General features: G+C 40.8%; 2 protein-coding genes across 12 annotated transcripts in view; both read left to right on the top strand.

Annotated features, from left to right (window-relative positions):
• Positions 1 to 1,908, top strand: part of ppp1r13bb (protein phosphatase 1, regulatory subunit 13Bb) — a 28,621-nt gene extending 26,713 nt beyond the window's left edge. For 2 of the 7 annotated variants that reach the window (XM_085246861.1, XM_085246859.1), the window contains 2 exons: positions 164 to 363; positions 594 to 1,899. In XM_085246861.1, the coding sequence (XP_085102987.1) occupies positions 164 to 363; positions 594 to 635 (242 nt within the window). In that variant the 3' untranslated portion in view covers positions 636 to 1,899. Of the gene's footprint in view, positions 1 to 163; positions 364 to 593 lie in introns of all 7 variants that reach the window. The other 5 variants (XM_085246858.1, XM_085246857.1, XM_085246856.1 and 2 more) reach the window with 5 other exon arrangements.
• Positions 1,909 to 4,305: 2,397 nt separating this feature from the next.
• The window catches only part of daam1b (dishevelled associated activator of morphogenesis 1b), a 49,125-nt gene continuing 26,493 nt past the window's right edge, over positions 4,306 to 26,937 (top strand). For 2 of the 5 annotated variants that reach the window (XM_085246867.1, XM_085246863.1), the window contains exon 1: positions 4,306 to 4,458. The gene's annotated coding sequence lies outside the window, so the exon portion shown is untranslated. Of the gene's footprint in view, positions 4,459 to 4,495; positions 4,719 to 14,456; positions 14,585 to 19,787; positions 20,193 to 26,937 lie in introns of those variants that run through there. The other 3 variants (XM_085246865.1, XM_085246866.1, XM_085246864.1) reach the window with 3 other exon arrangements.

Genomic DNA, 26,937 nt, shown 5'->3' with positions numbered 1-26,937 from the left:
AATTGGTGTGTACAAATTCTAGAAAGACTTCCAATCCTTTGAGTCCAATCGCTGAGGCTGTAATAAAAATAATGTAGCAAATGTAAGATTATACTTAAATATCCTGATTGTATCCTGAACTGTAAATTATACTAACTGTTTGTTTGGCTTCTCTTACATGCAGGTGTTCAGGAGAAGCTGGGCGTAATGAACAAGGGGACGGTGTACGCTCTGTGGAATTATGAAGCCCAAAATCCGGACGAGCTGTCGTTCAGTGAGGGGGACGCCATCACCATCCTGCGACGACAAGACGACAGCGAAACGGAGTGGTGGTGGGCACGACTCGAGGACAATGAGGGCTATGTTCCCCGCAACCTGCTGGGGGTAAACGTCACTCCTCCCACCCCCATTTCAATTTTTTTTTTCAATCAAATTTCAGCTTTGTTATCCAAATTTAAGTTTAAGCAAAAATGAAAATTTACCCTCGAGCTGATTGACTCTTTGACTTTTTAGTTAGATGCCACTTACATGTACCATTGCAAAACAAGAATTCATCAAAGATTTCAGTGACTAATAATAATAATAAATCATTTCTCCTGTTGTTTGCTTTGCAGCTCTATCCTAGAATCAAACCTCGTCAGCGCTCCCTGGCATAGTGTCTCACTCCACTGACCTGTGGCTAACAGCTGGACTACTGACACGACCAAGAGCAGAGAACAACAAAAGAGCCTGGTGCTCTCTCTTCTCCCTGTGGCCATAACCTCCCCCCTGAGCCTTGTGCTTCTCACAAAAATCCTTTTTTTTTTTTTTTCTTTCTTTCTTTCCTTCTGGGCACAGAACTCGTGACACATATGCTTACAAGCTGCACACACAAACACAATGAAACACAAGCACTCCGATGTTTATTAAATGACTTCATCCCGCCCACAGCCCTACCCCACCCCCACCTCTCTTCAGCCTGTCGCTCTGATATTGTCCCGACTTGGATTTGATCCCGTTTCAGTGCCAGCTCTGTAACTGACATCAATTTGAAGAATCAAACACTAATCCTTGTCTCAGTATTTCTTGCAGTGTTCACACTTGTTTAGCCATCTCCCTACTGAGGTCTGTGGTGGCAATGGTTTACACGACACTATATTGATAACTGGAAGTTCATCTTTAAGGTTGGGAGAAGTCGCTGATTTTTTTTTTTTCCATTTTATTTTATTTGTTAATGTAATGTAATAAGAGTTATTGGACATGAAGTATTTTTTTAAGGCTAATTTGATCCCTGTGACTAAAACACTAATGCAGAAAATATGTACTTTAATGAAGGCCTAACCACCAAAGATGAAAATGCATCAACTTTAAATCTATTACTCCCTGTGATCTTGCAGAATTGTTGAGTGAGATAATCAATTGATTTGCTGCTATCAGAAAGGATTATTAGTTCTCAGACTTTAGAGTCCTTCGAGACTATGCTGTAAATCCTGAGTATTTTTGTCAGACAGGCCAGTGAAATTCCAGTGTATTCAAGAAAAGATGAATATAGATTTGACAGTTCGCACATTGCCATGAATTGCATTTCACAAACATCGTTGCAAGATGTGATTTCTTTATTTATTTTTCTTCCGTTAGTGTCATCTGTTCAGAATGTGGATGCAGGATTGTTGCGGATGTGTGGCGAGAACATTAATAAATTATAAGTGAGCCTTTGAACAATAACCCCTGTGAGCTGGTGTGCGTCATTCTGTGTGAACCAAAGTTACATCTATATCTATATATCATTCTACTCTTTTAGCTGTTGGTTCTCAAACTGTGGAGCTACGGATGGTCAGATATTGGCAACTATGTGTGCAATATAAAGGGAACCTAACGTGACTTGGAATGATTTTGGAAGAGGAAATAATAGTTTTACTGAAGCTTCTTTTGTGTTTAGCTTTAAGATAAAATTCAGAACTGGTCCTTTTTTTATTATTATTATTATTATTATTATTATTATTATTATTGATTGATTGGAAACACTGGGGTGTGAGGGTTCAGCTGTTGGTGGGAACTGTTGGGGGAACATAACCTGCACATAGCCAACGTGTCAAATAATGAGGTCAGGTTATGTCTATTGTGAGCATCCACAATTGTAACAGTATTTTTAAGAAAAAAAAGCATAACATGTCCCTTTAAAGATCTGATATAACAAAAATAATGAGCCAGGCCAGAATCAACTTCTCATATTTAGTTATAAAAGATTCATAGCATAGGGTGGGTTTTTATTGACAGCTTTCATTAAAAGTTTAATCTAGCCTCCAAGGTCAATATGAAATATGAAAACAATCTGCCAAACCATCTTGCTTTGTTTACCCTTCTTGAGGAAGTGGAGTTTGAACTGATTTTAATAAACTGTATTAATAATCTATATTCAGTCATTTCATTAGAAACCCCCCACTGAGTTAGGTTCTTTTAAACAGGATTATATGTGACAATACCCTAAATCTCAGGGTTTAAAATGCTGCTGATGGGAAATTTTATTTTAGTTCTTGTGTAATTTTACAAAGATGGAAATATCTCTCCGAACACCTTTCTGTTCTCAGATGAATGAAAATGCATTCCATGAAAGAGTTCAGGTCTTAGGAGGTTAAAATTCAAAAACCATATCCAGAGAGAATAGAAAGTAGTCTTTCTTTGTAAAATTGCTATATCACCATGGATGAATTATGCTTAACTAATTGCCTTTGGTTAATAAGCATTTAAAACAGTTTGTCTTATAAAATTCAGTTGTGAATTGCAATAAAACGGGCATCTGCAGTAGTACACTCCAGATGTGCACGTGCATAAGATGTGACAGTTGTCAATCAACTCCATGATGCCTACAGCAGTTGTTTCATTAGTGGCAAGGAAGAGGTTTGCTTAGCAGCAGCGTGGTGCTAGATCGAGTCTGCAGTGCCTTCAAAGCAAAGCCAATGAGATATCCTCATCTCAAAAAAATAACTTCATGCTGTGTATCAACTGAGACTTGCATTATGCAGTTTAACTTTGTTTCCACCGGAGGGCAATAAACCATCTCAGATGACTTGTCTTCTAGCTCCAATCTAGTACTAAAGGGTTTTTCATTTACATGAAATTAAAATTAACTTAATAAAACTATTTCCCTGTTACTACTATCACACAGTACTCAGTTTACAGCTGTTACAAGGACTGTTATGCCAGGTTCTATTAGAAAAGGCTTACAGGAAAGTGTGCATTAACTAATTAATAGCCATGTTTTAAATCCACTGCAAAGGACAACACTATCCCACAGAGAGAGCTACTTAAAAACAGATCAAACTTTCTTAAATCCATCCAGCCTGTGCGCTGGTGCCGGACTGGTTTATAAGGTCACAAAAACCAGCAACCTTCTCCTGTAGTTCCTATGGAGACCTGGCTATAGTCCAGATATCGTGCTGAGCAACACAGCTGCTTCTGTAGAGGCCCAGCTTGATCACCAGTTTGATGAAATGCGTCCTAAGCTTGCCTTTGTTCACTGTTTGTAGGTGATGAGATGGAGAAGGGAGGGTTTTCTGAGGCCAGAGTGACCGTGGCAGCTCTGGATTTCTCTAAAGTTTGGAACTGACTGCTGGGAATAGTAGGAGGGTGAGAAGTATGAGAAAAAAGGCACAAGTCATACAGGACAGATAATCTCATTGTGGTGTGAAGTACATTATAAAGAAACTGCTGATGGAGAGTTTAGACAGTTAACTGTAGCTAAACTGGGAGATGTTTTCTAAAATGCATCCAGGGGGGGGGGGGCTGTGAAATATTCAAAATTACTTTATTATTACTTACCAAACCTTTGTGTGTGTAAAACACAGTTCATGAAAACAGTAGCTGGTCCTTCAGAATCTGATGAAAAAATCAGCAACTGCCACAAAAAATACATATTAATATAATTGCTGCAGTAATTTCCCAACTGTAAGAAAAAACCCATTTATTTAAAATATTTAAGGCTTAGAGTTTGAGCACCTTAATTTTTCTTCTTGATTGTTCCATTGGCTATTTTTCAAAGACAGGATGAAATCTTCACAATTAATAAACTGGAACATGGTCATTGTGTCTAAATTAATTTAATTTTTTTTCTTTTTTTTCTAACACAAAAATACAAATCAAATAGAAAATAAATAAAAGTAAAGTAAAAACAACAAAAGATCTACACCTCCAGAGCATTTAAAACCTAGCTTTGACCTCAACCTTCAAATGACAACGATATTTAGGCTACTAATTAAAAGGCAATGGTGAACAGCGCTCGTATCTTTCTACACTACAACTTCCATGAAGCAGTGGACTACAGGTTTGGAATAATAGAGCGCATGCGCGTTACCTGCTCGAGTAAATCGATGACCTCATGAGCAGCCCGGACCAACCAGTCGGTTGAATTCTCTGCCTGCCGTCTGCGCTGAATGTTTTTCTTGCGCTATACCTTTTCGAGCACATGAAGCGCTTACCAGAAAAAATGTTCACCGTAACGAGGTAAGCGGACTGTCCTCAGACAGAACTTTACCGTTAACAGCTAAACCATTAAACCGCCCGAGAACCCACACCGCCGGTTGGGCTGCGTTGTTGTTGTTGGTGGTGGTGGTTGTGACCTCCGTACCGGTGTGGCCGGTCAGTGCTACAGCCGTCGTTGACATGACTGCGGTGAATTTACTCGAGCTGTCTTTGTTGAATTTTCACTGATGCAGCTATTTACTCTGGAGCACGCGAGTATCCAAAAACCTCGCCCGGACAAGGTGAGAGTCCGGTACTATTTGCATGTGTTTTGCAAATTGCTTTTTGTTGTGTCGCCTCTACCTGTTTGTGGAGTTTATTAAAAAAGAAAAAGAAAGGGGGGGGCTGTATAGGCTAGATAAACCCACTAAAGTTTGAAAAAGTAGGTCTAAAGAGGACCTTGGCAATTTCCTTAGTGGTTTTGGCCACGTTTTTATAATATCTCTTATAGTGTAACTTATTTTTTGGACAGGACAGTGGTGTTATAATCTATTAAAGAAAATAAAGGTTAATGTCTGAACTCTAACCTGTGCTCATAATTAACTACTGAACCTGTGTGACCAAAACTAAACTTACACCAACTCACATATCCACGTTTAAGAATCTAAATGGAAATTTTGGCTAATATTATTTAGATTTTTGGAAAATTGATTACAAGAAGGCCACCTTTACTATTTGGACAAATGAATCACAAATTAATTTTAATAAGCAGATCTTTATTGTGAACTTTGGCCAATGTGTACAGAGCTGGAAAGTAAGCCTGTCAGAGTCTTTAGGCACAAAGGTCCGTGCATGATAACGTTTAACTCTCTTTCATGTACATTAAGTTTTGATTTGAGTGCAGAGACATGTGAGTAAAGTACAAATATCCTTCAGAACGTTTCTTCCCTCTTACTGCCCAGCTCTAAGACTTTGCCTTTCCTGAGTTAATATTCACTTCTATCAAGTAAAATCACTCTTTTGAGAAGTCATGAAATCATAGGTCACAACACAGAGATTAGCACAAATCACCATGGTGGTAAGCTTATTCCCTGTTGGATGTTTATCAGAAAGGACTTACATTCCCGAGAATGAAAATGCTCTAAATCATTTGGGGGGGGGGGGGGGGGGGGCTGTGTGTGCTTGTAATGGGCCGCTGCTGTCTTGTGAGACGGCTTACTGCTGTGGTGTGATCAGCAGACGTGTTTTCACTGTAAACACTGGAGAAGCCTTACATGATGTACCATGCTGTTATTTTGTCGACAGCATTAATGTGCAGACAGGGAGTCGGCTGGATACAGATGAGCATCAACAGGCCCTGACATTCAAATTACAAGGTTTTTTTTTTTTTTAAAGGGGCACTTTGCAAGTGATTAGTCTGTGTTGTAAGCACATGCTTTCCCAAGTGGGAATGTTTATCCAGTGGCTATGATATAATTGGGTAGTATTAACAAGCACAGATATATTGGTATTTGTGTAACTATACAGATTTGCAAATAGTGTCTAACTAAAATCACTTTGAGGCTTTTTGATTCAACTGTTTCTTGTGGTGAATCATCTCACCTGGCCACCTTAGACTGTGTTTACCTAATGTGCTTGTTGGGTCCTCTTGCCTGACTGATGAGCAAACACAACAGTGATGCATGCACCTTTACAAGCCTTGCTGCTCTGTGTGAGTTCAGTTTATCAGTTGCTGTTAGCAGCTATGTCAGGTCAGCTTTTGGTGATCAAAAGCACACCGAGTGGTGCATTATGACATGTTGTGATCCATCCCGATCTCATAGCAAAAACGTGAAATAGTCACTCAAAAGTAATCTATTTGATCATGTTCGTGGACATGTATTGACACACTTTTAATGACATTTGGTACAACTCATTTCAATAGGAAGTACGTTTCATTTCTGCAGCACTTATGCTGTCCAGAATCATCAACAGGAACACATCTCTATGGAAACCAAGGAAACAAAACTTCATAACAAAGGGCAGCCATAATCGCTGTCTAAGTCTAACTCAATAGGTTTTATATCTTAAACCTACAATAAGTAAGTTACTTTTAATCCCTGAATAATAGGGCTGTGACTCCTTTTGTGATATATTTCAAGCTTTTCTGTTTTAATTTTGATTATTAAGACTGGCAGGTTATGGAAATTTAGAAATACAGAAATCTATACATGCAGATCATTACGTATGATCTGTATTTTAAGTTTAGTTTCAACTGTAATTTACTCAAACTTAGTTCATTACACAGAACCACAATCATGGGGAAGAATCATGCTAACACCTTTTCATATGAATGTTTATCTTTTTGAATTAAATCACAGAGCAAGTGAACTTTTTTTGTAACTGTTTTAATTTGAGTTTCACAAGAAAATAAAAGTAGGAAAATTGTATCCATAATGATGATTCAGTAGATTAAAAGATGTGTCTACTTTATGAAATACCTTGAGAGTTATGCCTTCTCTAGACGTGCGCAGAATTCAGTCACTGCAACTGCAGTTGTGCTGTTTTTGTTGGCAGTGGTCAAATGTTGATGTTTCATGTCATCCTCCTGTTGTCACAGACGCAAACACACTGCCGTGCTGTTGGAAACAGACTTTGACAAAAGCTGTCCCTGGTGAAATCGACTGTGCCATTGTGAATGTCGGTTATAGTTGGCAGCAATCGGACTTATGTTCTCTGTCCTTAAATTTCCTCATTGGTGCTCTGAGACCAGCAGAGCAATATCAATGTGCAAGTAAATGAATAAAATCATGCTTGTCTCAGCCCAGATATGCCTCTAATTTTCACCAACTGGATGTAAAAGTACAGAATTAATAGAGATGTGAATAGCACAAGTATCTGATAATGTATGAAATGGAATGTGACAGCAAACTATCAACATTGAGTGTGCCAACCCACAAACTGCAGTGGTGTATTTTATCTGCTTTTCTGTCTGTCAACACACACACACACACACACACACACACGGATGGAGAACTAGGCTAATGAACTGAGTGTTACGTTTCACAAGACCGTCTACATAGCAGCTGGGTGGGGGGACCTCCCTGGGAAGCTCACATTAAGTACTAAGGGTGGAAGAGTAACTGACAGTCCTGACAACAAGGATGGGGGAAGTGTAGACTAATCATTTTCTTCAATGCTGGGTGTCATTCAGGAGTGGCTCTGGCACAGCTGAGCACCTGAGGCCACCATGTGTGCGTGAAAGTGCATGTGCATCCTTTAAGGAAGGATATGAATGATATTCTGTGAAGTAGTTACTATAAATCATGGCATCTGGGAACTGGTTTAACTTTTTCCCATACACTACATTAAATGTACTGTAATGTCTAATAGCCTTAGTTAAGCTTTTAAAAGATAATTATTTACTGGAATAGTCAAAGTGACTCTCACAGTTACTGCAAGCAAGGTAGAAAGTAGCAAATCCAGTTAGCACATACCATAGATGGTTGACTTTGTTTGACTCATGCTAAATGTTTCACATCCTAATTCCCTCCCTGTACTGTTTCCACAAGGGTTGGGCAGTCTGACTGCAACTGTGAGAAAACAGAAATCCATCTGCTTTCGGTGAATTCCGCTGTCATTACTTCATGGGATTAGTGAATTGGTGGGGTTAGGTTAATTGGTGATTCTAAATTGCTTATAGGTATGAATGTGAGTGTGAATGGTTGTCTGTCTCTTTGTGTCAGCCCTGTGACAGACTGACGATCTGTCCAGGGTGTACCCTATGGTTGCTGGAATAGGCTCCACCCCACCACCCTCACTCATCATGTTGATTTTATTACCACACCTACTTCATAGGGGAAAATTTGAATTTTAAGTTGATCTCCTGTTTTTTGGTTTTTAAAATTGCATTGTTGAAAACTGGAATAATAATTGTATGTTGTATTTTCGCATTTTGCTGATCTCCACTGGTCTAATCAGTTCCATCAACTGGGCGGAGCATGAATGAAGAAGCCAAGTTTCTGGTTTAATATTTGACGGATTTTTATTGACGAAGTGACCTAAAAGTCTTTCCTTAATTGGTTCCTCTGGGTAATTATGGTTCCTGCTCTTCCTGTTGGTGCTAGTGCATCATGCTCTTAGATCAAGCTCTCTCTGTTTGACATGTCGTGGATCCTGTGGGATATATGTGGACCTGCAGCACTCTGCTCTCCCATCACAACAATAGGCCTGTATGACTGTTTGAATGTGCCATTCTTTGTGTGGTGTGCTTCACTTGGGCCAGACAATGGCTTCATTTAGCATCCCTTCTCTTTTTGAGGCCTGCTCTGTCACCATGACACCCCATGCCACACCCTGCCCCCAGTCTGGTTTAGCTTTGCACTTGTTTTCTCTCTTAGGACAGCTGGGCTTAGACAGCCATTGTTGGCCACACCCGAGACCCAACCTCACGTTTTCAGGATTGTTGCTCTGTGGCCATGTGTTCACAGCTTGCTATAGTTTTTGAACTTGAGAATAAACTAAGGCTGCCCTCAAGGTTGGTGCAGACCTGTTAAAATTATCTAACAAAGAAAATCAAACACAGAAATAAATCTATGATTGAATGGTTTCCTGCAATGCTTTATGCTAGAGGTTAGAAAACAAAGATCACCTCTGCCAACAAGGATTGTGGTGTTGCAGTATAACTGTGACGTTTAAAAATAATATCTATATAAAGTTTTTGCCTGTTACTTTCTAGTTGGCACTTTAGCAGAGTTGATCATGGTATTGCATAGCCAGTTATATTTATTCTTTTAAGTTTCTACAGATATTGCAATAATATTGTGATAGTGAATTATTTTGTTTATTAAAGTTGGCAGTAAAAAATCTGATATTGTTACAGCCCTTACTAAAAACATTCACATCTTTGTGAAACAAAATATAAACTCAGTGGGAAAGAGCTAAGCTGAAGAACAGACATTACATATAGTATATCTGCTTTTTCGGACATCAGCCAAATTGATCACAAGATGAGGCGTGTCAGAACCTGGCTGGATTACTACCTCAGCTAAACAATTTACTGAAGGAAATCCAGGATTACAGCTACTGATGTGTGATTTGTCTTTTTGTTTTAACTAGAAAGAAAGAATGTGAAACCTGCCATCATCCTTTTAGTGCAGAAACGCACGTATTTCATGACCTGGAGGCCGAATGCTTTGTTAACTTCTCTTTTTCTGGCCTCTGCTTTGCAGTTTAATTCACATCAAGCAAAACAGAAAGAAACTATAGTTCTATTAGTAATCGGTGCATTTTTGTACCATGAGCTCTTCATTACATATGGTTAACATTTATATTAGTAGATGAGTTGAGATCGTCACACAATGAGTGAGCACTGATTGTGTTTTTTCCACGACCTCATTGACACTTGACCTTTGAGATTGTCCATAGTTGAAAGGGCAGTACACCCTGTTTCTAGCTCAGCCTCTCAGCTGCAGCAGATTTTTCGTTAATGTGTTTCAGGCTGACACACTTTGGACTTCATGGTAAGTAATGGATCCCTCATGGAAAGTCATTCAGTTTTATTAGCAATGAAAAATGCATCACAGCTACATAATGTAAGGTGGATCAATAACAGCAGTCACTGCAGGTGTCTCAAACTGTCATGTTTTACTTGCTGTTATTACATTTAGAATAAGAATATAAATTCTGAAGATTATTAGCCTCCATCTGCTGAACGCAGTGTAAATATTGGGCATGGTGAGTTCGTCCAAAGCCCTTTATAGTCACTGATTTTTGCAGCACAAATTATCTCCAAAGAGCAGCTTCCCTCAGAGAAACCAGCCTTGATCTAGAGTTTTGTGCTTCTATAACTAGAACTGGGTGACCTATGAAATTATATTTTGGGCTGATCTGAACGTGTTGCAGTTGTGCCCTGGAGAACACAGTACAAGCTGTGCTACTTCTGGCTTCCTTTTTGAGATTTAAAGAGATAAAGACTTTACGATTATGATACCTGCAATGTTGATGTTTACACGCTGATGGATGCAACCTTCTTATTGCAGTCTGACCAGAGGAATGTGGAAACATTTGTTTTAAAAGTGAGGTTGAAGTTCTGTACTGCAAATTTCATCCACAAGAAGGAGATCACACCAACTTTAATAGAATATAACAAACTGTTCTATGACTAAAATTAACATTTGTGATGTAGTTTTTCTGGGTAAAGGGTCTGTAATTTGAAATAATTGTCTCGGGGTGTATGGTATGTCACATGATGGAGACTAAATTAGCTTTTTTTGGTTCATGCTGAAGTCTCAGAATCACTTAAACTTTTCATCTTGTGTATTTTTCTAATTATATAATAGTACTGCTTTGCTTTTGGAGTTCAGTTGTAGTTAAGTTAGAAAATGACTGTTCTCTTGCCAGGCTGAAAGAAATAAGTCAAACCTCAGATTATCATGACAATGAGCTTCAAAATTAATCAAATGTGTGTCTCAGCCCCAAGATGTGGAAAGATTGTATCCACGGTCGAGTTCAAACAAAGGCAGCATGCAGTCCTGTTCTCTGTATATGTGTGTGTCTGTGGGGGAGTCCTTTATAAGCACCATGTTGGTTGGGAGGGTAGGGTGGATTTTATAGGCCAGGAGGGATTCACGTTTCAGCCCATGCTCGCCTCTCTCTTTTGTCTAGGTCACGTTAATAATGCTAACTCCCAAAAGCAGAGATGTGTTAAAATTAGAATTCTGTATGAGTGTGCAGTTTTGTCAGAGAGTAAGCAACCGGTTGGATGCCAGCATTTTGTCTGACAGCAAATTCAATCAGTTCAGGTTGCAGCTTGAAGTTCTGCTAATAGCTGTTCAGTCCCTGAAAGCTGACGTGCATTTAGCATATCAAAGTGAATCATATCACACACTATGATGCAGCTTTGTTTCTTGCACAAACAGGTCTTGTTCTCTAGCGTTTCACCATCAAGTATTAATAGTCACAGCATTTCTTTAATGTTCTAACTTATAAATCATTGTAAATGATGAATGTCTACAGCTGGAAAAGGTGATTGATGTAGGTCCTGGAATTTCTCAGGGTGTGGACTCTATCTAAAAGTAGCAAAATATTAGGCTTGTTTTTATATTTGTCTTAGACAAACCCCAGCAACAATGCTGTTACCTCATGAAACTGAATTTCAAGCCTTTGGGATACATATTCAGTTTCCCATTTTACAAACAACGTGGATTTGCACATTATGCTGTTTTTCCTGTTTTCATTTCTTCAATGGATGAGGTCAGATGCCAACTTGTTTAAATCTTCCCCAGACACAAACCAAAGCATGTGTGACAGGCTTTGAAACAGCAGACAGATATCAGATTCAGCCCCAGATTGTGCCAGAGCATGGCATGCTTTATCCTGCTCTTAAAATACTGCCCTACCCCTCCAGAAAGCAACACTCAAGTTTGAACAAGTTATCAAGCAAGAGAACAACGGGAGAAGAATGTTTGGGCTATGCCATTTATCTTTCTGTTATGCTGGATGATGTAACTTTATCAGTTTAGACGTTTAAACTCAGGAAAGGATTAAGACTCTGCCGTTGTTAGCTTCTTTTGGCCTGATCATGGATGGACTTCACATGATCTGCAAACTATCACTGCCTCGATTCAGGATAATCCTCATAATAATTTATGTGATGGAAAAAAATGTCTCCTTTGTTGCATTAATGCCTCTTAAGCTGAGATGTTGTTGGTATATTTGACATAATGTAATTTCCAGTTAATTGAGTTGGCATGTCAAGAGCCAGTAATGTTAGTCATGCACATTCTTATTGAATTAGAAGTATTTGCAATTGTTTTATTTTTAAAAGTTCCTTTGTTTCTTTGTTGTGATGCATATTAAAACTTTTGACAAATTACATTCATATGATCTTAAATTAGTCAGAGCATGGTCATAGATTCATAAAATATTTCCAGAAACAGTATTCAAAGATTCTTTGTTGTTAATAGATAGTCACTTAACAAAATTCTGTGCAGTAGTTCTACACAATAGGGAAATGGTATATACAATAGAGAAACGTTTAAACGGAAGTACTGTATTATGAGTTGTGAAGTTTAGTCTTTTAAAGCATGAGGTGTGTATGTTTTTGTATAGAGTTCACAGGTATGTGAACCACCTCAGTCTGGGGGTTCTTGTTTTTATGGTCAGAACTAACAAAATACACACAAACCACTAAAGAGCTTATAGCACCGAGTCGCTACACACAAAAGTACATGCAGACTAATATGAAACGTCTTTCTATATAAAAGATAATCAGAGGATCTTCTTTGTTACTTCTGGGAAAAGAAGGCATCCTGATTTTCCTTGAAAAAGATTTCAGGCTGCTGCTCGAACAAGCAGGATTCCCAAAATATAACACATCTGTGTGATAACAGCAGTGTACAGAAGTGATGAAAACAGCCATGTAGTCAGATGAAACCGGTTAACGGTTAAAAATGTTCTTGAGCAGTGATAGTTTTACAGCTGCTTGTTTCAGTGTTGTAGCCACAAATCTGGCTAGTAATTCAAGGCTTTTAAATCTCCTTTTTCTTTTTTTTTCTTTTTTTTTTTTTTTCTCTAAGCAAAATTGCAGTAGTGTTAGCATAGCATATATATCTACTCAACAATCATTCAGTTGTACTGCTTCCCTGAGCACAGTGTTGTTTTCCAGGAGTTTGCGTTGTGCAGCTGATAGCTGTGACGCCACAGGGCAAAGGCTGTCAGGTCAGTCCTGTTAAACAGCAGGTGGCCTTGTTAACGTCCACAAACATCTTTTTTTTTTTTCTGCTGTTTATATTTTGGCTTCATTTTTTTTTTCTTTACAAGGCCCAGCTCTGAGGAGAAGCTTCTCCAAAATATTTCCTAGTTTTAGTTTATTGTTGTAGCATCTAGTTCTCTGGTTGTTTTCCCCCTACTGTTATCATGGCACACTTTAAGGTAAGCAGCTTTGTAACTTAGCCATCCTGTCGTGCAAGATGGCCATCTACTGTATGGTGGCTTAGTTTTACTTCAGACTTTGCCTCTGTGCCAGTGAATTAGTCATGCGTCCTGCTGGCATTAAGCCAGTCTCACATCCGTGTTAATGGCCATAGAGGAGACTCAGACTTTGAACCTTTTCTCATGGATTTTCGCCTGGTCATGTGTGACACACACTAATGGACCCATGTGCTTTGAAGCTGTCTTCACCCACGGAGCAGACTGGATACTGATTAGATTATGCTGGATTATCATTACTTTGTTTGATTTGATTTGTTTACTTATATTTTACCTCTACAGTAATATTCAGTGCACTGGGCTGCCTCCGCTGCCTTATCTCTCTGCACGAAAACTTAACCACTGATTTCTCAGCGCAGTGCCAACATCTGGAGGGATCAGCAAGTTAAGCCATGGCCTTTTAACCCTCAAGTTCAGTCAATCCATTACAAGCACGATCACTGCAGCTGCACCATTTCACGTCATAATATTTTTGCAGCAGTGTCTTCCACTTCTTCCTGGAAGACTTTTTTTTTTTTCGTTGCTTTGCTGTAGCCATAAATTCTCCAGGTTTGCCTAAATAAAGATGTTATTTTACAGTTTGAGGGCAGTAGAGGTAAAAAGGTTCAGAAAGTACCCTACGTGTAGTTTAGTTTTGATACAAATCCACACTAAATATAAGATTAGGGACTGTTTCATGGCTGAAAGATAGCTTTGTTTTTTATTAGATAAATGAGCAAGGAAACAACTTGAAGATAACAAGTACTTTGTCAAAAGTCCATTGAAGCTTTAATATGAGTGAGAACATCTTGAACTCCTGGTCCTCTTACTGGCTTTTTCCAGAACTTACATTTCAATTCACTTATCTCAACAAACTCCACAGAGAGAAACTTTGGGATTGAGTTGAATGGGCCGTGAAAGGCTACAGGAAATAAAAGCTCTGTCTTAACAAGTACGTCATGATGTATAAATGGAAAAACACCAATCTCTATGCTTTTTCCAGTTTGCTACATGTATCCTCTTTTAGATGCACTTTCACATTTTTTCTTTTTTTTTGTCTTATTTCAGAAATACAACTCCATTCTTCATGTCGAAAGTGTTGTATCCAGCTGCTTGGCTGCGTTCTGCAGATTAGTAGATGCAGAAGGTTATGCGGGCCTTCTGAGATGGACCTGGTTGAGGGAGTAATTACAAGCTTTCCAAAGGGTGGAAGGGACCAGTAAGACCCTTTTTAATCCTGGCATTTAATTTTGTGAATGTTAGGAGGGTCTCCTGCAAGGGAAGGGCTGCATGGTTGGAATTTATAGATATAGCTCCACCCTGAATGAAACACATGCACACGGTGAAGCGCTGTAGCCTTCCACCACATGATACGAGCCATAATATTACGTTCCCCCTTCACACATTCCTTTGCAGTAGTTGGAGAAAGTGTTTTTTTTATTTAGCGGCTGTCAGTCATGATTCAGCTCAGACATCCTTATTATTACTGTGCAGCTGAACCTTGGGTTTATTTTTTTGCACGTAAGGGTGTGTGTGTGTGTGTGTGTGTGTGTGTGTGTGTGTGTGTGTGTGTGTGTGTGTGTAAATTTTTTATTTTTTTTAAATCTTAATTTGTGTGTGCTTTTGACTGGCTCCAATGATTCACACTGTTATCTGAACAATAAGCTATTAAGTTATTTTTTACATTACCATCACAGCTGTACTTTTCTGCAGCCAATCAGGTTTCTTGTTTCACAGCTGATGTGTTGCACATTGATATTCAAGCTTCAGCAGCTTGAATATCTATATATATATTAGAGATGGACCGATCCAATATTACGTATCGGTATCGGTCCGATACTGACCTAAATTACTGGATCGGATATCGGAGAAAAATAAAAAAATGTAATCCGATCCATTAAATATCACGAAAGCACCTCACAAAACTTGCAACACGCCGTAACTCACCTCAGAACGTTAGCACGTCAGAGCAGTATGCATCACGTGATAGAGCGGCTGTGGCATGCGGGACCTGTCTGTGGTCTGGATAGCATTTGGAGCTTCGCTAGCAACCCAGCATTTCATCTCCGACAAAGTTATCCCGAGAGAAGTAAAGCAAGTGTGTAAGTCCATCTCTGAATGTTTGTAAAGCATTCCTGCGTTAAGCTTAACAAGCGACTGCCTTTCCTGCTGCTACTTCAATCATGAAACTGCTTAACGATCAGCTGATCGGCTTTTCTGTTGCGAGTCCGTGTCTCTAGTTTGCTTTTGGCCCACTTTGCACCAGAAAGAGGAAACCAGCGGCTGAACAACAGCAGCACATTTAAGCTTGATCAGCTGTTGTTAGAATGTATTTAATATTACTTTCTACTCGAGGATCTTTTTCTACGTAGCTGACGCTGGTAACTGTGCAGGGGCGGATCTAGCAAAGTTTAGCCAGGGGGGCCGATAGGGCATTAACAGGGAAAAGGGGGCACAAAGACATACTTTTCTTTCTTATTCTCATTTAAAATGTCGAGCTTTTAATAAATAATTATCTGACACCCAAAGTTTTAATTTGATGTAAAATGAATAGAAGTCAATTACTGTATATAGTAACTATTAAGTCTAATATATATACCCTAGTAAGCTATAGTACTTTTTCCTTTGGGAAGGTACCATCTGTGCAGTCTGCAATTTTGTTGAAGAAAGATGTTGAATCTATTTAATATTTCTTGAAAAATAATTGATTTCTGTGCATTTTTTTTTCACACTGCATCAAATTAAGGTTGATTACGTCGATTAAGCATCATGAGGTGGAGCGTGAGGGGTGGTTCCCTATTTTTTTATTTATTTATTTTTGTTGTTGCTGGGAGTTGGAACCCTATTAGTTAGGTTGCTTAATATTTATGCTAAGTACTCTTTAAAATACCAGAATAGGGAGGATGGTGTAGGTTTAAGTTTATTAGATTGATCAGTATTGCTGAACTATGAAATTTTTTTTTTTTTGCATACAGGTATAACAGAATAGCTTTAGTGTAGTTGTTGTTTTAAACTTGAGTATGAACTTATACAAAATGCAGCAAGATATTTAAAAAACAGTTTGGTTGATTAAAAAACACTATATCGGATTCATATCGGTATCAGCAGATATCCAAATTTATGATATCGGTATCGGACATAAAAAAGTGGTATCGTGCCATCTCTTTTTTATTTATTTATACATATATATATATATATATATATATATATATATATATATATATATATATATATATATATATATATATATATATATATATATATATATATATATATAGTAGCCATAATATGTACTTTTGTTTGTTGGAAGTCATAAAACAGGGTAAAGTTTAACTCTGTGCTTAAATGATTAATGATTAACAGAAAGGTTCAGTGGAGTTGCTGCCAGAGGATGGCTGTTCCTGATAATTCTTAACCTGCAGGTGTAATGATGCAAAACCCTCAAGCTAGTGCTGTCATAGATTGTCATTCAAGCATGCACATGCTGCAAGATGAGCAGTCTACCAAAGAGAAAAACTACTTGTTAGTGACACACCGTTTTATCCATGATAGTTTAAGCTCATTTTTCCAGACTCTCCTCATCCACATTATTCTATTGTTGTCTCATTATCCTAAATGTTCAGATTGCAGGTAGAAGTAAGGATGGTAGGACATAAAAATCTTTATTTTATAAACTTTTCTGGATTTCCTTTTTAAAGAGGAGTTCATAAAAATGCTACACATGAAAGAAAGCTACACAGTCTTTCTTCATAGATTCTAGTTTAACAGAAATGCAGGAGAGTAATACCGAATGTTACTAAAAACATTGCCATCCTCAGTACACCAAACATTGGCCGTTACACGTGGTGCACACGAGGTCAACAAAACATTGGTCCTGGCTTTTTATCGACACAGCAGATCCATCCCATCAGAACAGGAGCCGTCCATGGGAACCGGACCTGTCTGTTGTTCCAGCTGCACGACATTCTTTTCAGAGGCAGCTACCCAGCACTGTACAGCTTCCACTGTTATCCATTCATGACTGCACCGGCGCGGCCTGCCACTGATGTCTGTTACCCCAGCCCTGTAGAGATAAACTGTTTCACACAAGCCCAGCTATGTGGATCAACAATGCAAACTCAGACGTGGAACTATAAAGTCCGCAGTGAGAAAGTTGAAGGGCTTCAAAAGATAACGTTTTCTATCATCTAGCCGTAACATGTGACTGGATCAGAGATCTAAAAGCTGCAGACGGCTTTACATGCTGGCATGTCCAGATGAGAGGGAAAGGCAGCTGCTGGAAAGCTGAACTTTTGAAAACCCTGAAATCAGGGAAAGTGACATTACTAAACTCTGACGAAGACGGGCAACATTTTTAAAGCTTGCTTGCAGCTGTCAAGGTTTAAATGTTGCTTTTAGGTTTGATGTGCGACTTCCTTTTGGCAGGGGTGTGTTTAGAATCAGTTTTCTTGGCAAGCAGAGTAAATTCATAGTCTCGGTTATAGTTTCACTTACAGAGCATATAATACTCCTGTGTTTCTGCCATATTTCTACTTATGGAGATTCAAAATGGTGTTGAATAACATAATATACAACAAAAGCACTGAGAGATTTCACTCTCATGAAACGGCTTGGTAATGCTTCACTCACCTGTTTTGTTTTGTAACGAACAAAAGTTCATAAGTAGGGGAGAGCGTGCTGGTGTGGTGGTTGCCTTGATTCCACTGTTTGGTGGGTTCTTTCTGTGTAGAGTTTGCATGTTCTCTGTGTGCTTGTGTGGGTTCTCCCAAAGTACTCTAGCTTCCTTCCACATTGGATAAGAAGAAAATAAATGGATGAATGGATAGATGTTACTGACTGATGACACTTAATTTGTCTACACCTGCATGGAACCGGGTGTCTAAATCAGGTAGATAATTTTCTCTTATGAGAACATGTCTGATTTTGTTACCTTCACCATTGAAGAAAACAGATGGACAAAATAGTCATTAGTACAGATGACATGTTTTCAAACATTACGTCAGAGGTGAATCAACACGCCACAGTAAATTTTCATATTGCGACATCATATGCTTATTGCTGTTGGTTTGGAACATTTGATTCTATTTAAACAAAGCTTAGAGTGAGTGTCCCTTATGCGGGGAGGAAAAAAAAGCAGTGTTATTTTATCTGAGATCATTTTATGTCTTTGATCCAAAGACTGTGTATAAAAATAGACGTGGTCACTGTGACTCGGTTTGTGGACTACCATTCTGAAGCCTCGAGTTGCGCAATTTGGCTGAAGCCATCTTGTTTTTGTTAAAACCAGATGTCACAAGCACAGGTTGGATCGTAGTGAGTAATCGAGAACACTACACACCCATACGGTAGTGGTGTCAATCAGTAGGGAGCCACACCCTAGCACATACGTAGGTTTATTGTCTGTTGTTCTAAATGGAATTTCATTTACATAAAGTTTGAAACTAGTGATTTGGAGCATAAATTTCATAAGTGAATAAGTGTTTCTTTGCGTCATAAGTGAGCAGTATGGTCATTTTATCATATAAATGTGTGCAATCAGACTTCTTTTTGCAAGCAGAGATCATCAGTATCAGAGGAGAATCATAATTAAAATGTCAAAACAATCAAGATGATGCTGTTCTACATGTTTCACAAAAGTCTTTTTTTTTAATACTTAAGAAATTTGTCAGTCACTTTGTAATAGAGTTTTCTATTAAGACTTCAAATTTTTCTGACTTCACTGATGGCTGACTATTACTTTTTTACGTTAGTGAAGGTAAAATTCCTGTCACACTGTGTTCTGACTGTATGTGCAGTTGATTGTAATTTCATGAAAGTCATTCTCAGAAAATTCCATATGCAATTTTATTACTTTGGTGTCTGAAAAAAAAAGTCACAGTGTTGCAATTCAGGAATGTTTATGGATGCTGGATTTTGTTAAGCAGTAATTAGCTGAGATGCACTCATGATACATGTGCAGTAAATCATGTGGGAGTGTCTGACATTGTTTAGATTAAAATTCTTTGGGATGTTATCACCGTTTCGAGACTGCAGTGTTGCATATTCTGAAGGTGTTTTATTAAACACAGGACTTCAGAATAATGATGAGAAGCAGTTCAGCTCTTCTGCTTTCTTTCGTTTGGACATTGGTTTGGACATTGCTTCATTCCTCCAGCATCCCTGGCACACGTGAATAGCATCCTTCTTCTCTCCCTGTCACACATTTCCACCACACAGCCTTCTTTTCTTCCTACAGCTCTTCAAACAAGCCCTCTTCAAGCAAACCCTTCAAGAAGTTGTTCACAGCCGGTAGGGGTGGGGGGGTGGGGAAGCAAGCTGGGCGGTGGCCACGGCCCTCCTGTATCCTATTAGGACTAGGAGTGTTGAAAAGGGGTGTGGCCTGGAGCCAGTAACATCTGTGCCTCTCCCCTCTGCCCCCACGGCATTCTGCAGAGAAAGGCAGAGAGAAGGAGGCTAGGGAGGGAGAGAATACGAAAGAAGTACTCGCCAGCCAGCTGGCTGTGTGCATGATCTCAAGCAGCAGTTCGTTCTATGTACGGCGAGTTTATCCCTTGTTTGCCCTGCAGCCATCACAGAAACACATCCTCAACCTAACTGGGATTTTCCTTTGACAGCCTCTGAGAAGGTGCTTATTAGCCACTTAAACCTCATCCAGATGACTTTGAACCTGCGTGGACTACATACCTTGTGCAGGAAATGCTCCACTGCATGCTGTGTACAGGCATAGTTTTTTCTGTCGACAGTGCAGAAAGCTGGATACTGCAGTGAGTTGAGGATATAAAGGGAATGCTAAGAGCACAACAGAGGGAAGCTCTCTCCTGGACAGGGTAAGACAAGCAAAATGCATCTTCCAATTCTACCCTATAATTAAATGAATGCAAGGAATAGGAGCGAGGAGCCGAAGCCGGCTATCTGCTGGCTGAAATGTTTGAGTGTGGACTGCATGTGACCGGGAGATAGTTGGAGGCTATCAGCGTGTGAGTGAGGGGAGTCGGGGCTGCTGGTGTGCTTTATCATTCCCCAGAACACAAGCTGGATTGGATTCCTCTCACCAATACGTAGGTGAATGTGTCACGTCTGTCTAATTAAGAGGTGTTGGTGCAGAAAAACAGTGTTGCCGTAGTAACCGAGGGGGAAGGGGAGGATGACAGGTCGCTCCTGCTGGGGCCCACGGCTGATTTCATGGTGGGAGAGTTGTCCTGTGTATGCGGGGAATGCCCCATAATGACAAGGCTGCTCTGGAGATAGGGTGAGGTGCTGGTAGAAATATGTGCTTACACACACAAACACACACACACAGACACAGTGGCTACAGGGTGCTACCTCCCACCAGCTTCTCTCCCTGGTTTGCTGCCCATTATCAGTATCAAGTGAGTGAGAGAGGGAGAGGATGGCATATTTTTTCCATGATGGGAGTGGAGTGCAGATAATCAGGTCAATGAAAGCAATGTCACCTTGAGCGTAGAGGGGTCCGCTGATTCTCCTCGCTCGTTTCCTGCCACTGCCCATCCTTCTCAGGTTCCAGTCTCACTTCCGCAGCGCCTCTCTCTCTCTCGATCTCGATCGAGAGAGAGAGAGAGAGAGAGAGAGGCTGCACACTACACATAACATAAATACTATATGGACTCATGGATTACAATAGAGTAGTTGTAATTTTGTGTGGATTTTACAGTGCGTCTGGGTGATGGCAAGCTAGATTTTTACCCTGTAATCCGTAATGGTTTTGTTATTTGTTTATGTCTGCTGAATTAGAGCGACAATCCTATTTTCTCCCTTATAAGCATCCAGAACAGATTAAAAAGGAGGGTAATGTGCACTGGAAAGGGCTTACATTAAATCACCCTCCCACCCAGCTTGCACCGGTCACCCACCGCTCTGGTTGCCATGGCAACTGAGGAAGAGGTAGGGATTTTTAAACTGCTGCAGCTCAGGGTATCCTGGAAAATATTACAGCGCAGTCCCCACCCTGTTATTGATGATCTGTGAGTTTGTACATTTCATTACTCAGGAATAAATATGTGATTGGTGTTGGACTGTGCCTAGCTGTGGCACACATGAATCTTTTGCAGTACACAGAAAGATCACGATGACAGCTAGCGGTCCTTATAAGGCACCGCTAGCTGTCTTTCAGACTGGGGGATTTATATTTGTACTCACCAGTTGTTTATTACTTGCTGTTCTCTCTTCGATCTCACTGCTTATTTACAGTGATGCAGTTGTTTGTGATACTGATGCACGCGTGGGAACTGTTTCAGAGATGGCACTGATTGTCTGCCCTTGCTGCTCATAATTGAGGGCATATTGATCCTCCAGTTTAATGATTCTCAAGCTCTCGACCTCTGCATGTCTACATACAAAAGAGCTAAAGTACTCCTTCATCCATTGGCCAATCAGTTCTTTTCACAATAAAATCATTTCTGGGAATGCTGTAATTTCCAACTTCTGAGCTGTCACCAACATTTAAAATAACAATTTACGACTGAAAGCTGTTAACTCACACTTTTCTTTTAAAAAAAAAAAAAAAATATATATATATATAAATAAAAAAAACACCCAGCACGCCCCTGCGGGCGGTTTATCCTTCAAGCTCGGGTCCTCTACCAGAGGCCTGGGAGCTTGAGGGTCCTGCGCAGTATCTTAGCTGTTCCCAGGACTGCGCTCTTCTGGACAGAGATTTCCGATGTTGTTCCCGGGATCTGCTGGAGCCACTCGCCTAGCTTGGGAGTCACCGCACCTAGTGCTCCGATTACCACGGGGACCACCGTTACCTTCACCCTCCACATCCTCTCGAGCTCTTCTCTGAGCCCTTGGTATTTCTCCAGCTTCTCGTGTTCCTTCTTCCTGATATTGCTGTCATTCGGAACCGCTACATCGATCACTACGGCCGCCTTCTTCTGTTTGTCTACCACCACTATGTCCGGTTGGTTAGCCACCACCATTTTGTCCGTCTGTATCTGGAAGTCCCACAGGATCTTAGCTCGGTCATTCTCCACCACCCTTGGGGGCATCTCCCATTTTGACCTCGGGACTTCTAGGTTATACTCGGCACAGATGTTCCTGTACACTATGCCGGCCACTTGGTTATGGCGTTCCATGTATGCCTTGCCTGCTAGCATCTTGCACCCTGCTGTTATGTGCTGGATTGTCTCTGGGGCATCTTTACACAGCCTGCACCTGGGGTCTTGCCTGGTGTGATAGACCCCAGCCTCTATGGATCTTGTGCTCAGAGCTTGTTCTTGTGCTGCCATGATTAGTGCCTCTGTGCTGTCTTTCAGTCCAGCTTTGTCCAGCCACTGGTAGGATTTCTGGATATCAGCCACCTCCTCTATCTGCCGGTGGTACATACCGTGCAGGGGCCTGTCCTTCCATGATGGTTCCTCGTCTCCCTCCTCTTTCTTGGGTTTCTGCTGCCTGAGGTATTCACTGAGCACTCGGTCAGTTGGGGCCATCTTCCCAATGTATTCTTGGATGTTCCTTGTCTCATCCTGGACTGTGGTGCTGACACTCACCAGTCCCCGGCCCCCTTCCTTCCGCTTATCGTACAGCCTCAGGGTGCTGGACTTGGGGTGAAACCCTCCATGCATGGTCAGGAGCTTTCTTGTCTTTATGTCAGTGGCTTCTATCTCCTCCTTTGGCCAGCCTATTACCCCAGCAGGGTACCTGATCACGGGCAGGGCGTACGTGTTGATGGCCCGGATCTTGTTCTTACCATTCAGCTGACTCCTCAGGACTTGCCTGACCCTCTGCAGGTACTTGGTGGTTGCAGCCTTTCTAGCGGCCTCTTCATGGTTCCCATTTGCCTGCGGGATCCCCAGGTACTTGTAACTGTCCTCTATGTCTGCAATGTTGCCTTCTGGTAGTTCAATCCCCTCAGTTCTGACTACCTTCCCTCTCTTTGTTACCATCCGACTACACTTCTCCAGTCCGAACGACATTCCAATGTCATTGCTGTATAGCCTGGTAGTGTGGATCAGTGAATCGATGTCTCGTTCACTCTTGGCATACAGCTTGATGTCATCCATGTACAGGAGGTGGCTGACAACTGCTCCGTTCCGTAGTCGGTATCCGTAGCCAGTCTTGTTAATGATCTCACTGAGGGGGTTCAGGCCTATGCAGAACAGCAGTGGGGACAGAGCATCTCCTTGGTAGATCCCGCACTTGATGGTAACTTGTGCTATGGGCTTGGAGTTGGCCTCTAGTGTTGTACGCCACATCCCCATTGAGTTCCTGATGAAGGCTCTTAGGGTCCCATTGATCTTGTACAATTCTAGGCATTCCAGTATCCAGCTGTGGGGCATTGAGTCATAGGCCTTCTTGTAATCAATCCAGGCAGTGCACAGGTTGGTCAGTCTGGTCTTGCAGTCTCGGCTGATTGTTCTGTCTACCAGTAGCTGGTGTTTTGCACCTCTGGTATTCTTGCCAATTCCTTTCTGTGTCCCGCTCATGTATTGACCCATGTGCCTGTTCATCTTAGCCGATATGATGCCTGACAGGAGCTTCCATGTAGTACTGAGGCAGGTTATTGGTCGGTAGTTGGAGGGGACCGGTCCCTTCTTGGGGTCCTTGGGGATCAGGACCGTCCGGCCTTCAGTTAGCCATTCCGGGTGTCTCTCGTTAACTAGCAGCTGGTTCATTTGTGCTGCCAGACGCTCGTGGAGTGCAGTCAGCTTCTTCAGCCAGTAGGCGTGAACCATGTCGGGCCCTGGTGCTGTCCAACTCTTCATACTGGAGACCCTTTCTTGGATATCTGCCACTGTGATGGTTACTGGACCCTGTTCAGGGAGGTCGCTGTGGTCTGCCCTCAGATCCTCTAGCCACTGAGCATTGCCGTTATGGGTTGCATCCTTCTCCCATATGCTCTTCCAGTATTGTTCCGTCTCCAGCCTTGGTGGTGCTGTTCTCTTATTGTTCCCTTGCCACTGAGAGTACACCTTTGCTGGTTCTGTGGAGAACAGCTGGTTTATTCTCCTGCCTTCTATCTCTCTGGTGTACCTCCTCAAGCGGCTGGCCAAGGCTGTGAGTCTTTGCTTGGCAGTTTCCAAGGCCTCAGGTATGGACAGCTTGCTGTATTTCTTAGGCACCTTATTTGTCGCACCTTTCTGCAACTCCGTTAGTTGGCTAACCTCCCTCCGTGCTACTTTGATCTTGCCCTCTAGCCTCCTTCTCCATGGAGGGTACTGCCCCTTGTGGCTGTTCAACTTGTAGCCAAGCATCTCACTGATCACTGCTGCCGTATTGTAGATCAGCTTGTTAGTGTCGGTAACCGTGGTTGTAGGTATTGCCCGTAGTGCTGCATTAACATCATCTAGCAGACCTTCTGAGGGTACTTCACGTAATCTTGGTAACCGGCTACGGGGGATCCAGGTTTCAAGCTTGGCCATGATCCTATTTTTCAGGTCAGCTCCTCTCGCACTCAACGATCCTTCTCCTATCGCACTTGGGGCTATGTACCTAATCTCGGGTGGGGGTGATGATATCTCCCCCCTGACCTGGCGTCCTGACTCCTCCTTGCCGTAGCATTTGTGTTGTACCTCGTCAATCTCTAGCTGTGAGAGCAGTCCTTTCTTTCGAATGTTGGAACACTGAGCTACTAGTTGTTTCGCCGTCATTGTGGATGTTGGGTATCGAAGAATCCATAGGTCCCTCATCCTATTCATGTAGCCCCTTCCGCCGGGGTTACTTGCGTAGTAGCATTCCAACAACGCCCTGTTTTCGTCCCTTGCCCACCGATGCCTTCTTGTTCCAGTAGCCCACTTTTCGTCAGGGTGCCCTGGTTCCTCAACACCTGACGCGGACCTTGTTGATCCGGGCGACGTCCGAGCCGGCATGCCTTCATATTTATCTGTCTCGCTCATGTCTGCGGTAGGCTTGCTTAGCATAGGGGGTCTAGCCTTAGGACCCTTACTGGATACAGACGCCCCAGGCAGGAATCGAACTTGCGATCCTCTGTTCCAAAGGCGTGTAGTTTAACCACTACGCTATCCAGCTATATATATATATATATATATATATATATATATATATATATATATATATATATATATATATATATATATATATATATATATATATATATATATAGAGAGAGAGAGAGAGATAGAGAGAGATATATGTGTGTGTGTTTATAATGATGTCAGTGATAAGACATGGTGTAATCCCACCTTAGTGCATTGCTTTGATTTATTACATGCAATACTGTGGATACAAATCACACTGGTGCATTAATAGGGGCATGAAGTGGGTGTAATGAGCGGCTTGTTTTATATGCTATTTTTAAACTGCGCTGTTCTTTTTCCTTTTATCTTGAATGTAGTCGATAAATAGAATTCGAGATGACAGCAATGAAACTCTGGCATACTGTCGCATGTTCAAGTATTTTCCATCTTTGCCCCGAGTCTAACCTCCATGAAAGCCTGGCCTGTTCAAAAATGCTAAGATCTTAAGAGTGGGGGGTTGAAGACTCTGTCTTCAGAACAAGTTTGGCAACCTTGCTGGTGGAAAGTGCAGTAGCCTTTTAACCTGCTTTTTAATCTCTGTCCTCCCAGCATTATCTGCACACTCCCAGTTTCTCAAAGTATATTTTTTGCTTTGTGCTCATACATGTAAGAATCACAGGAATTTTTTTAAGAGCTGTGGAAGAGCTTGGAATATATGTATATTTGTAACAGTAATAAACTGATACTAAAGCCTATTTGGTTAATATTATTATAGTTTTTGCAACTATTAAAGTGTCAAAATATGGTTTGGTGAGCATCCAGTCAGTTTCCCTGTTGGAGTTTCTATAAAGGAATACAAGCTTGTATAGAACTAGAGGGTACCACATGTTAGATTCACCAGTGATTTGAATCTTTCCAAGACCATAGAATAATTTGGTGATAAACAGCTGCTTATCATCACTGGGTGTGCACAACGCTTTGTTCATAAAATAATGCAGGTCAGGTTATCAGTCTTCTAATCAAATATTCACTTACAGAGTTTATTGTTCACACTTTATGTTAGTCAGCCTCAACGTGAGTGTATATATCTTTCTCTTTCTGTTTTTGAAAGCAGTTGTGGCTTCAGATGCATCATAGACTATGACTAGAGTACTGTCTCCAGAAGTGTGTGAAGATCATGAGCCTGTGTACTGAAAACAAACAAACAAAACAATTAGATTACCTTTATGTAACATAGGTAATCGAATTTGCTGGAGTTTTTTTTTTTTTGTTTTTTTTTTTGTTTTACCCCAAGCAGTTACAGCAGGGTCTCGGAGTACAGAATAGCATTTACTTGTATTGTTTACCATTAGTTGTTATATCCAGGGTTATAGTATTAATATGGATCTAATTTGCCTTAAAGAGTCCACTGACAGATTTTATTATTTTTTTAAACTGTTTTATTTATGCACATAAGCACGTCATCATAAAACAGGAAAAAACTATGGCAACAATAGAGTCGGATTACAATCTTTATGGTCACAGCCCTGACTAACTTTGAAACATTAACTTTCACTACTTCAAAGTGCTACAAGAGCTTTTATAACCCACAGCCCTGTAAAATGACTGTAAAGTGTATCACCCGATGGAAGAATCG

Source organism: Mchenga conophoros, linkage group LG15, assembly GCF_057382185.1.
Source record: "Mchenga conophoros isolate Kocher_MC1m ecotype Shallow Benthic linkage group LG15, M_conophoros_male_GT1.1, whole genome shotgun sequence".
In the NCBI taxonomy this organism is placed as follows: domain Eukaryota; kingdom Metazoa; phylum Chordata; class Actinopteri; order Cichliformes; family Cichlidae; genus Mchenga; species Mchenga conophoros.
Note: the sequence above shows the minus strand (reverse complement) of the source record. Positions and strands in the feature narration are given on the sequence as shown.